Source organism: Nansenia antarctica, assembly GCF_963989245.1.
Source record: "Nansenia antarctica genome assembly, chromosome: 5".
Classification (NCBI taxonomy): domain Eukaryota; kingdom Metazoa; phylum Chordata; class Actinopteri; order Argentiniformes; family Microstomatidae; genus Nansenia; species Nansenia antarctica.
This window is the reverse complement of record NC_137690.1, coordinates 48,392,440-48,405,813: the sequence shown is the minus strand read 5'-3', so window position 1 is coordinate 48,405,813 and position 13,374 is coordinate 48,392,440. Positions and strand designations below refer to the sequence as shown.

Genomic DNA, 13,374 nt, shown 5'->3' with positions numbered 1-13,374 from the left:
AAAGCTTCCTCCGTCTCTTTTCAGGTGGATTTTTTCTTCACCTTTCATCTATTCTCTCTGTTGAAAGCCAGTGTCCTAGTTTAGGTAGAGCACCATAGAAACTGAAGGACTCACAATAAGGCCATTCATGTGGTCTCAGACTGTCCACTGTTTCCCATTCAGGGCTGAGGTTTCTGGAGCCACAGAGGCTTGGCACAGCGGGACAAAGAAAACAAACTGATGGCACTCAGAGTCTTTTGATAACGGGAACTTGAGTGATGCTTCTATTCACCTACTGTAAATAATAATAATAATAATAATAATAATAATAATAATAAGTCATCTGATACGGACTAATGCATTTGAGATAAAAGTGTGTTTCTTGGTGCGAAACTAGACACAGGGGAGGGAGGAGTGCCCACAGTGCAGACAGTGGAATGTGTTTCATGTTTTCATTTTAGCATACGAGAACTCAACAGAACTCACACACACACACACACACACACATGCACACACACATGCACACACACACACACACACACACACACACACACACACACACACAAATCAGGGAATCATGTGTAGCCAGTATGTCTGGGGGGCTGTATGTCAAAGTGGCAGACATAATATTGAATCTCCAGCTTGTAGACATTCTGTGATCTTTATTAGTTGTCTCATAAATTGATTTAAACATATTTCATTCTGACACATTATGATACGAGATCTGAAAGGCTTTACGGTGATGTGGTGAAATAACAGCAAAGTATTATTTATGTTTTTTTATACACAATTGGCATGATATGAAATGTTTTTTTCATGTGCAGTCAAATCTTTACAGATGACAGAGAAATAACTCATGATGAAGAACTAGATGACTTGAGTACAGACAATGGCTATACAAACCACAATTCTTACTGAATGAATAAACACATAAGATTAATGGTGGGAACACAAGATCCAAAATGATTTCTTTGATACGGGCCATTAGAGGCAAAACAATAAAGTTTTAATATTCTAGTCAATAAAAGTGCCATGTTCAATAAAAATGAAATAGAACAGTGCCTATATTTTGAAACCTCAGAAGGTCTTATTTGGCCATCAGATGTTTCTTGGTGTTTTTCTCCGGTCTGAGGAGGATGATGAAACATTTGGGAGCGAAGATGCAGAGCAGGAGTCCGAAGCTGGAGGCCAGGATGGCGAAGATCTCCACGGCAACCGTGTATTTCCCCGGGGAGCTCACGTAGGCGGGCACGAAAGCCACCCACACAGCACAGAAGATCAGCATGCTGAAGGTGATGAGCTTGGCCTCGTTGAAGTTGTCAGGGAGTTTCCTGGCCAGGAAGGCCAGGAGGAGGCAGAGGGAGGCCAGCAGGCCGATGTAGCCCAGGACCAGAGAGAAGCCAGCCACAGAACCCACAGCACACTCCAGGACCACCCTGGACCCATGACCCTCTCTGTCCCCTCTCACAGCAGGCTGAGGTGGGGCGAGGCACAGCCACAGCACACAGATCAGAACCTGGGAAAAAAATAGACAGTTTCAGTTTACAGTTTTTTCTCGATCGATTGGATGAAACTGCAGTTCCCTGGAGTTCCCATACCCACAACAATAACGTACATAGTTCAGTAACTTCTCATTGCGTTCACAGAAAATGCTAATATTAAGCACGTATGGCACAAGTATCAATCGACTACCAACTGAGCCAATTTAACGTTATGGATGTACCTCCACTCAAGATCTGACATACAGTACACCTACAATTTACCATAGACTGTGAAGGAACAACTGTCTAAAATCTGAAGAGAAAGACAATGATCAGCACCTGTATCAGGGTGCAGAGGGAGATGCCCACCCTCTGCTGAGCCGGGCCAAAGTAGCGCATCATGTTTTCTCCAGGCAGGGTGGCCCGGAAGGCCACCAGAACCACCACAGTGCGGCTGAGCAGGCAGGAGATACAGAGCACGAAACTGATCCCAAACAGAGTGTGTCTCAGCATACAGGACCAGACCACCGGCCGGCCAATGAAAGCCAGCGCACACAGGAAGCACAGCTTGAGTGACAGCAGGAGTAAGAAGCTCAGCTCAGAGTTGTTGGCGCGCACCTAAAATGAGGCAAGGAGGGGTCAGTGATGTCATGACTGGAATAACATTAAAACATTAAGAAAAGTGATTCCCAAGTGTAAATCCAAGTTTGTTTTATGAAGATTAATTTGTTCAATCAACAAACATTTTCAAAACACAGTGAATGAAGACATACACAAGAACACAGTACAACTTGATATCTGTCTAAGCATTGTTTTTCTCATCCTAGGCCTTCTCTTACCAGGGGTGTGTGTCTGTGCCAAAAGAAGGTGGCAAGAACAGCAGTTGTGATTGTTGCCCCCGCAACAGAGATGACGGCCAGGACAACTCCCATGGTGTCACTGAAGGACAGGAAGTCAATCTGCTGAGGAACACAGGCCGTACGGTCGCGGTTGGACCAGAAACGCTCTGGACACCTGCTGCACTCCACCGATCCTGAGGGAGGAGGAGGAGGGTAAGTGGAATTTGGGTTGGACTTGAAATTAACATTTGAGTTAGAATCCCAAACTGGGAAAATAAAGTATTGTCATTAAAAATCTTGTCAAAACACAGCGACCATATCTGAGGTGCAAAATAACAGTTTGAGCAAAAAGTATCTCTCAGGACCATATTTAAGTAGTGGGGTAGTGGTGGTCTAGTGGATAGTGAGTTGGACTTGTGATCGGAGGGTTGCTGAATTGTCTCCTCCCTTTATTTCTGAATCTTCGTTCTACGTTCAAAATGATCTCTCCCGTCTTTCTTAATCCGTCTCCTCTTTCTGCTTCTCCATCTCTCTCTATCGTTCTCTCTCATCCACCTCAGGCTCCACCATCGTGGGTACCGCTGGCTCCAGACCATGATTTCTGCCTGAAACCACACCACTACTAGTGTGCCCTTGAGTAGGGCACTAAGCCCTCAGTTACTCCAGGGGGAATGTCCCTGTAATTCGTAATTGTAAATCGCTTTGGATTAAAGGCGTCTGCTAAATGGCAAATTAAATTAAAGTTGTCTTTTTTTCATGATGTAGCTAAGTAATCTGCAGCAGTCTTCTCTCTTGACTTGAATGACTCTTCAGTGGTACAGCACCTGTCTCGTTGCTGATCTCTCCCTCAGCGCAGGGCAAACAGTCGAAGCAGCACACTGGCCTCCCTTTCTGCACCGCCTTCCAGGTGCCAGGGGGACAGGGAGTACTGCACACTGACACAGGCACCTAATGGGGGGGGGGGAATCATCATGAGCACTGCTAATTACACATTAATTTAGACAGTACATTCAGCACATTTAGTGGTTACACACAGACACACACACAGACACACACACACACACACACACACACACACACACACACACACACACACACACAGGCTTCACACAGGCTGGCTCTGGAAGCCCAGATGGACTATGAGGAATTTGACAAAACAAATATTGAACATTTATTTTATTTTCAGTAGACTCCAGCAGTTTTACCTCATCCCCACCGCCACCGCCCCACACCATTCTCTCCATGTCCATGTGAAACTGGCCGTCAGATCCCCCAGAGGACACAAAATGGCCGACCTGTACAAACTCTGCTGTACCCTTTTTGTTCACGTGCCAGTTGATGATGTCATAAGAGGCAGGGGGGTCTCCGTTGTGGTCGAAGTGCAAAGATTCCCCTACAGGTGTGGTAAAGTTTACCCCCCTCAGGTAGTGGACAATCTGCAAGAGGAAAATGGTTTAAAAACAAGATGAAGAATGTCCTTGGTTGGTAAAACATACAAAAACATATTAAAAGATAACAATTCTGTATGAGAATAATAACATCTCAAATAGGTTTTATTGTACAAGGACTGTCTTTACTCTCACCTGACTGGGTTGAAGCTTCCTGACATCTGGACACAGGCCGTTGTAGAAGGGTCCCTCCCCTGGTTGGCAGGCCAGCATGTCCTGTATGGCATGAGCAATGGCATACACAGCCATATACACGTTATAGGTGGCTCTCAACTGGGACACGTCCGCATACAGACTCTCCCCCTCACCTGTTCATGTTATAAACACAGAAACACAAGGAACAAACCAAGTCACAACAGTACACACAACACAGAACGAAAATTGCTGTACAATGTTGTTTTTGGTCAAAAGCGTTCGCCGAAAGAATAATATGTTTTTCCTTTTGTAACAGTTTTTCAAACCTATGACTTCTGACCCTGAACACTGTTCCCTTGAAGATGTGGTCATGCCAAGGTCAAGCCCAAGGGAGCACCTAAACAGCGTTTCCCAAAATTCCCTCAGGAAAGGGTCGCGTTTTTGTGAGGCACTGTCAGGATGCAGACGTGTCAGGAATGTGCCCAGGCCTGGGATGTCCGCTTTCCGCCCGGTGAATCCGATGGTCCCTGCCAGTGTGGCGAGGTTCTGAGGGGCAGCGAGCTTTGTGTAGGTGATCCAGGACGTGGCGATCCACTGCCTATCTGTCATATTCTGACGGACCACCTCCTCCAGCAGAGCCTGAGGATAGGATGGGGAGAAGCAAATCAAATTAAAGGTTTTTTATATAGCACCATTTCATACGCAAAGTATCCTAATGTCCTTTTCAGAAAAGAAGAAATAAATAAAGGCTGAAGCATGACGATACACCTGGGTGGATGATATTGTCAAGAAAAAACAATAAAAGAGTAGCAAAGTTTTTCAGAGACTGAGGGTGACCTGTGATAAGGGAGCTCACCAGTAGGTCCTGTGAGATAGCAAACGCCACCACGACTCTGGCAGACGATTTGCGGATGGTGTCGACAATCCTTCTGATCCTGCTCTGTGATTGGACCTAGGGATGAGCGAGAAAAGAAAGATCAGAGAGAGAGAGAGTAACAAAAGAGAGAGAGAGAGTCAAAGGGAGAGAGACAGAACATCCACTTTCATTTGGGAGATGAGAGAAAAAGACAAAGACACAGCATCACATGGTACCTTGGGGATGACCTCAGAGTAGGCGATACACACCCCTGATCCACGGAGCTCTTCCAGAAGCATCTGAAGACCAAACCTGCCATAATCATCATCCCCACACACCAGTCCCACCCAGGACCAGCCCAGCAGACGCAGCAGCCTGGCCATGCCCTTCGCCTGGAAGGCATCACTGGGCATGGTCCGAAAGAACGAGGGGTACCTCCAGCTGTCACTCAAACATGCACAGGAGGCATAGTAGCTCACCTGGACAAGGACAGAGAGGAGAACAAAAAATAGTATCAGCACCAGTACAGCGGTACACAGAGTACAGAGAGTGTAAATCCTGGGGGGGGGGGGGGGGGGGATGGATAGTTTGAATGTGTTAAAGAGCGGGAGGGGGAGAGGGAAATGCTGCCATAGAAAAAGAGAGAAAAAAGAGAGTCACTGTAATGGTAAACCAGTAAATAATCCACAGCCTTGCCTCACCATGGGAATCTCAAAGACCCCCAGGGTCTGTGCCACTACGATGGAGGCTGACGACCGGGCGTCTCCGACAATGACAGACACCTCAGGGGCCGAGCCACACTCTGTGCCCGACACAGAGGCCTCTTGGCCAGTCACCATGGCCAGGGCTGCCCCCAGGGTAGTACTCTCTGCCAGGCAGGAGTCAGCAGCCAAGTACCCCAAGGTGAGGTTAGGTAGGAGGGCAGGGTTACGGTTAATCTCCTCCACCGCAAAGATCATGGTCTGGAGCCAGCGGTACCCACGATGGTGGAGCCTGAGGTGGATGAGAGAGAACGTGAGAGAGAACGTGAGAGAGAGATGGAGAAGCAGAAAGAGGAGACGGATTAAGAAAGACGGAGATCATTTTGAACGTAGAACGAAGATTCAGAAATAAAGGGAGGAGACAATTAGAAATTATGGGAGAATGAGGGTGATTTCAGATACTAAATCACACATACTGTTAAACACTCTCCATACAACTGAATATACTGTCCCTATCTATGCATGTCGAAAAATGCTGTCCACATGTAAAATAACTCACTTTGTACAGGTATCATTCCCCTCCATGTTTCTGAACTCAAACTGTGTTGCCGGTGCTCTTAAATGGACAGGGAACAGACCCCCAACCACCACATCTCCTGCCTGATAAATGCTGCCTGAGACAGGCTTAGCCATGAGGCGACAGGGCCTCCCTCCACCCAGCCCCTGGGAACCACCCACCCCATGGAGCGAGCACAGCAGCCACAGCCAGCCAGAGAGGCACAATGCCTGGGGAGAGAGCTGACCAAGAGCAGACAGAGAACCACTCAACTGGAGGACAGAATTGAATACAAAGGCATAAACACAGTTTGCTGGATGTAGCAAAGTAGCCATGACCTGAAGAGATAGATGACAGAAACATGGTTAGAAAGAACAAGCAAAAATCAATCAACACTCATGGCCAGACATTTACAAACAGTGAGAAAGATACCCGTATAATGAAATGGTTCATATTTATCCAAATATAAAATTAGTAATTAGTATTCACAAATATTCAGTAATGTTAATAGACCCAAATATGAGTCAACCCACAGCTCCGATGTAGCTAACACCAGACACCATCCAACTTGTGAGTGAGACCGAGCATCAGTGATCAGTGTCAATATCCAGTGGAGACCGCAGCATCTACAGACAACCTGTACCTGGTTGAACAGATAGAGAGTGGAGGAGTGAGGTGTGGGCAGTGTGGCATGTCCAGCCAGCCAGATAGACAGATAGACAGAGAGAGAAAAGGGGCAGTTGCTGATATAGAGAAAGAATTGCCCTCGGCTAAAAAGACAAATACATGGTATTTAGTGGGGGCATGCAGTGGCAGGTGGGAGGTTTGTAATTAGAGAAGAGGAGAGAGAGAGTAATTGGGGAAAGCCCATGTGAGCTAGATGTAATAGGACTGACGGCCTTAAAAGAAGCCCAGGACAGACTGAGAAAAATAGTACCTGTTATTTAATAACATTGATTGACTTTAGTACACAGTCTACAGTTCATGTTGTTTTTCCTTATATCATTAATAGAACATTCTGTTTCAGGGGGTGGGGGCTGGATGCAGTGAGAGGGTTGGATGGAGAGAGAGGGCCTGATGTGGTGAAATGGGTGGATGGAGAGAGAGGGCTGGATGTGGTGAGGGGTGGATGGAGAGAGAGGGCTGGAGAGAGAGGGCTGGAGAGAGAGGGCTGGACAGAGAGAGAGAGGGGGGGGGGGCGCACATGGCATATGTTTTTATTTTAGCATAACAAGCAACAGAACACACCCACGCAGAGAGAGAGGGAGAGCAGGGGGGGGGGGGGGGTGATGAGGGAATCATGTTGGTTGATGTGTCTTGGGGGCTGTTAAAGTGGCAGACATAACATGAACTCTCCAGCTTGCACACATTCTGTAATCTTTATTAGCTGTCTCATCAATTCATTTAAACATAATGTAATTCTTACACATTGTGATATAAGATCTAAATAGGCTTTACAAAGTAACACAGTGAAAAACTGTTAGGAATTTATGAATGTACTTTAAGTATACTTTATTTGAATGTGTCAGTAACATTGTTTTTATATTGCATCATGTCACTGATGTACTCCGACAAAATGATTGCAGTTACCTCAAGTGAAGGTTAAGACAGACGTACTGTATACAAGACAGGACAACTGTCACGAGACAAGAAGATCACAGGTGGCAAGAAGTAGACGAAACCCACAGACACAAAAAACAATCACATCAAAGACAACACAACACAAGACAAAATAATAATAATGATAATAAATGTGTTTGAGTACGAGACTTTTTGGGCTGGTTTCATGGACACAGATTAAGAATAATGCTAGACTAAAAAGCATCCTCGGTGGAGATGTTTCATTGTAAGTGTGATTTAATCCTGGACTAGGCTTAAACCTTGTCTGTGAATCTGCCCCTTTGGGTCTCTTGTTTGATAAGATTGCGAGTCAAGATCTAAATTCCTCGGGCAGGTTATATAGTACCGCCAGATTTCTTGAATAACACCTATAAGATTATGAGTCAAGGTCAGTCCTTAACAGGGTTCTGGTTCACTTCTGAGTAAACACTGGGGACATTTATTTACCATTCAAGATGTTAACCTTAACCCAAAAGAGGGCAATCAAGGGCAATGTCATCTCATTGGTATCCCCAAGGCATGTTTGTTAGAGATCGTAACTAACACCAGGCCACTTCAGTATTTAAGGCTCTGAAAGTGTTTCAACACATTAATTCAACATGAGATGAGATCTCCCACCTAAGGAAGAAAAGGTATTTGTGTGTGTGTGTGTGTGTGTGTGTGTGTGTGTGTGTGTGTGTGTGTGTGTGCGTGTGTGTGTGTGTGTGTGTGTGTGTGTGCGTGTGTGTGTGTGTGTGTGTGTATGCGCGTGCGCGTGCGTGCGTGTGTGTGTGTTACTTTTTCAGCAATCCTTTTGTCCCCCTCAAGCATATTGCAACAGTCCTTTGGGAGTAAATTATGTTTGAATGTTTTATTTGAGTTTTTAGGTATTTTCTGATGGATAGCTCTGAAAATGAGTAAAGAACTCCTAGCATTATATTATTCATTTAGATGTATTGTATCAATGCATTAAATCTGAAATATTAAGGATGGCCTTTTGTGAGATTTTTACAGAAAAGTATTAATTGGAAATGAAGTGATTATGTGGCACATATGTAATTGCTCACTTACGTATGTCTTATTTATATGTATGCACTTTATATTGCATATTTACAGACACCACCCATTCAATTTCAAGCATTTCTATTTTGAAAGGCACTATTTTAAAAGGCACGAGATTCCCTGTGGATATGTAAACTGTGGGCTTGGGCTGCATTCTTCAATCGCCGCCAAGCCTCATCGCAAAGTTCTCCGTGATAACATGAGTTACTACTGTCACTGTGAGTAACAACCATAATAATTTTACCACTTTGAGAGGAATTCCTCATATGTATCCTATTTGGCAGTATGTGGAGTGTTTGTTAGTGTATTCTAGTTGACATGACATGGATGTTGTTTGTTTAAAACGTTTATATTGATCGCAGACTAAGATAACGGTCAAGGTTACGTTGCTAGCTCGAGAGCTTCATAGAGCTAGCATCTGTACTTAGCTACTGTGCGTAGGGTTGCCAGATGGGGCGGATTGCCGCCGAATTATCTACTTTTGATCACACTGGGCCGGAAAAAAAGCATTGGGCAGTTGGGCTGGATAAATAGAATTTAGGCGATATCAAAATGTCAGTGCCTGTGTTGTGTATTTATCCTATTGGTTATGAATCAAAGAACAGTTATTGAGTTTAAGACAATTTAATCAGAGTTACAGACAGATATATACATTACATGTGTTCTCCGTGGGCCTGGGCTGGAAAAGAGGAAGCTCTCTCCCTTCCTGGCTGTTTTGTCCCAGTCCCCTAGATCCCTGCCCTCTTATGCAAATATCTACCAGTGATCCTATCAGTCGCCTAGATGGTCAAGAGGGCCGTCCCCTGTGATGTCACTATGGCCTGAAGTCAGAGGGCTGGTCAGATTACAAGAGCCATTGCACAACACTCAGGGGGCTATTTGCACAACATTGCACAACACTCCCCTTCAGCATATATATGGGCCCCTATCATACTATCTATGCATGTGTGTGTTTAAGTAGAAAATATACGACACATCCCCCCTCGGACCACCCAGAGGGTGTTCCGAAACTAAACGACCACAAAACAAAAACAAAAACACAAAACCCCACATACTGCAGCTAAGAAACCAAAGAGAAAAAAAAAAAAAAAATTTGTTTTTTTTTAAATAAACAACAACAAACAGAAAAACTACACCAACACACAACACAAGAAGCACAATAACACAGACCAACCCAGGACCAGTATTAGGACCCAAAGATATCATAAACAAAAAAATAGAAAACAACCAATAATAAAAAGAATCTTGAAAATAACAATCACAATTAAACTAAACACAGTTCATCATGCACAAATCAATACAGAAACTTCCAACGACCGATGTTTTCTTTGTCCTTGAAGCGTCAGGGTCAGAGGTTGCTAGCACGTGAACCCAGTTGGAGAACAGCCTTTACCGCTGTCTCAGATTGATAACACTTTCATAGTCAGGAGCTTCCATTTTCGTTGCGCTAGGAACAGAACCTCTTTCCTATCTTTGCATAACCACCACATCACTTCTCAACTGACATCAATCACACAAATACACAAACAATACACAAATAATGACATTCAGTTATCATAACACATAATTCCCCAACAGTAAGCACAGGACAAAGGGAATGCATTAATGCATAGATCTTCACCTCAGATGAGGACTAGTCTTCTGAAAAGTTCATTAACGTGGACTGAGTGACTGATTTTCCAAAAACAGTCAATGAGGCCCTGTCTCCTAAGAAAGTCAAAAATCATGTCTGCTATAATAGGTGCTCCTATCTTAGCAAAATAAGTTTCCCATGCCCCTAAGACCGTTTCCAGCCATGCTATCATCTGCTGTCCATTCCCGTCGTTCCCTTTGATCTGCTGCTTCACTACCCTATTCATAGTCTTTAATCTTTTCCTAACTGGTCGTCGTCCGTCAGTGTCATTGAGGTTCAGGCAGCCGCCTGGTCCCCTCCCACGCTGATCAAGGTCTGGGGAGTCGCCCTCAGCATCATCTGAAGCATGATGCAGGCACTCGCCAGCATCCCCAGTAGCACAGGTGTCCAGGCTTTGGACACCCCCAGGCTGGACCTCCAGACTGTCAACACTCTCTGCTTCGTTGGTTTCTGGTTTATTGGCATCTGGACAGCTTTCCACTGTCCCCTCGGCTTCAGGCATTGCCGGTAATATCACTGGCTGTAACGCTGGCATTGCCACTGGCTCAGGCAACACCACAGCATCTCCTCGTAGCTCCTCCTTCTCAGGTTCTCTGGGGACCTCGGCACCTGTTGGCACAACATCCTGCCTACTCTGTACATCCACCCCCCTGTCCACCACCCGTGGCCCTATTGGGGTAGGGATATGCCCAGACACCACTGGTGTACCCACTCTGATGTTGTTTCTCCAACAGACCCCACATTGACCTAAAGCATGGTCAATCTGTTCCATCAAATATGGACTCCAAAACCCATATTTCTTGGTGATCTTGCGTCTTACCTCCCCCCTAGCCACATGTGCTAATCCATGAGCTTCCCGTATTAACATGCCTATTAAATCTGAGGGTGCTACAACCAACCCCTCATGATTCCTCCATAGACCTGTGTCATCCTGACTTGCCCCCCTTGCTAGCCAAACGTTCTTGTCTAACGTAGTTACTCTACTCTGTAACATCAATAAATCCTCAAGTGTGACCATGCCCTGTAATTGCTTTTCATGTGTGACCAGAAGACCTTTACCTGCCTTGTCTGCTCCTGTAATGGCTTTGGCTGCATCTTCTGCAGCCCTGTTACCTTGTGTGACATGTGATGAGTCAGACCTGTGTGTGGCACACTTCACTATGGCTAATTCCTTTGGCTTCATCATGGCTTGTAACAGCTTCATGATCTGTGTGTGATGCTGTATAGGCGTACCATCAGTTCTCTTAAAACCCCGCCCCCTCCATACAGCTCCATTAAAATGACAAACATTATGTGCATATGCAGAGTCGGTGTACACTGTCACTCTCCGTCCGGTTCCCAAGTTGCATGCTTCTGTGAGGGCAATCAACTCAGCCAACTGAGCCGAGCAAGGCTGAGGAACTGCCTCAGCCTGTTCTACAATAAACTTTGAATTCTGTGCTTTAACTAAGGAATACCCAGCGCACAAAGTTTCTCCTACCCGGTAACAAGACCCATCAACCCAATATTCTATATCAGCTCCCTTTAAAGGCAAAGCTTGTAGGTCTGTTCTATGCTTAATCACTCTGGCTGTCGATGGAATCTGAACATCGGATGGCACCGTCACCTGGCAGCCGTCAGGTGTGCATTTTACTGTACAGTTCAATTGGCATAGAGCATCTCTCCCTAGCAGCCCTGTTGGCGTGTGTTCTGACACAAGTGTTGACAGAGTTGCTCTCTGTCCCTTGTACTCTAAGTCTACAAGCTCAGTTGTAGGAATCAGCTGTTTAATTCCCTCAAATCCGATTGTCTTCACATATTCTCTAGACATAGGAAGGTGCGTGGCGCCTTCAGGCTTCTTTGTCACCACCAGCTGGCACCTCCCACTCGGATCTTCCGGGCACCCCTATAGGCCAGCTGCTGGGCCTCCGTAAGGGTTCATCACTCCTGGAGCAGGTGTAGTAGGAGGCCAATATCCTCCTCCTTGGCTCCCCCCTGCGCCCCCCTGGGGCCTGTTGCAGCAGGTACAGGCTAGATATCCATTCTGGTCGCATTGGTAACATGGTTCTAGCATCTCCTTCCCTGCTGCTGTCCATCCCCCTGGTGGTGGTCCTTGGCCAGGCTGGTTGTACATCTGGTATGGAACCGCTTGCACCCCTGGTGGCCCTTGTGGGTATGGATACCCCCCTTGTGGCCCCTGTGGGTAGGACTGGTAAGTAGCAGGATACCCCCCTTGTGGCCCCTGTGAGTAGGACTGGTAGGTAGCAGTCTGCACTCCAGGTGGCTGTTGCTGTGGGGCTAAAGCCTGCACTCCCTCTATGTTCCTCTCGCTTTCAGTCAATTGCACATGAGTCAATATTCTGAGTGATTCTTCGTCTCGTGTCTTCTGTATCTGAATATTCTTTCGATATAACTCAACTTGATGAGCTACGTGGTCTATATAAACAGCTTTGTTCATGTGTCGTAGCCCCACCACTTCTGCTAGCTTATCCTTAACTGGGGTAGGAAGCCCTTCTTGTATTTTTTCCCTGATTATGGATTTTTCTAAGGGGTTATCTTCAGCGTCTTTCCCTGTCACACTTCTCCATTGAGAGTGCACACGGGCAACAAAACCCCTGGGATTCTCATCTCCCCCCAGTGGCTTCATAATGACATTGTCTGGGTGAATGTGAGTAGGGTAGATCTCCCTGATTGCTTTCCACAGTTTGCCTCTGTTTGCTGCGAAGAGCTCTGGATCATAAACTGATGTATTGATATATCTATGAAGTCCTGCCTTCATCAATATTTCCTGCATTGTATCCAATCCTGCAATAAAAGCTAAGAGTCTTTTCAGGTCTCCCATCGCGGCCTGCGTTCCTGTCAGTCTCACGTCCATCTCAGTAGTCCACGGGTATCCACCATCTTGAAGAACGGGGAGCTTCTCTATCACTTCAGACAGATCTGTATGATGCCACGGATGATATTCCATCTTGTTACCCCGAATCAGCACTGGACAGTTCTTTAATGTATTTGATGACATTCGGTGACAATCTTCCTCTTCCTCCCTTTCTCGTTGCTCCTTCAGCCATCTGTGGTGTCTTTCTTCCTCTCTTTCCGCTTTCTCCGG

General features: G+C 45.8%; 1 protein-coding gene across 1 annotated transcript; it reads right to left on the bottom strand.

The window, feature by feature from the left end:
- Positions 1-1,066: 1,066 nt before the first annotated feature.
- LOC308158072 (extracellular calcium-sensing receptor-like) lies at positions 1,067-13,143 on the bottom strand (the record flags this gene model as incomplete). The annotated part of the gene is made up of 12 exons (XM_080531664.1): positions 1,067-1,495; positions 1,800-2,078; positions 2,300-2,493; positions 3,124-3,247; positions 3,505-3,735; positions 3,883-4,055; positions 4,209-4,521; positions 4,739-4,834; positions 4,975-5,217; positions 5,440-5,731; positions 5,999-6,225; positions 13,138-13,143. 12 exons carry the CDS (start codon positions 13,141-13,143, stop codon positions 1,067-1,069), a joined length of 2,607 nt encoding a protein of 868 aa, XP_080387790.1.
- Positions 13,144-13,374: the final 231 nt, after the last annotated feature.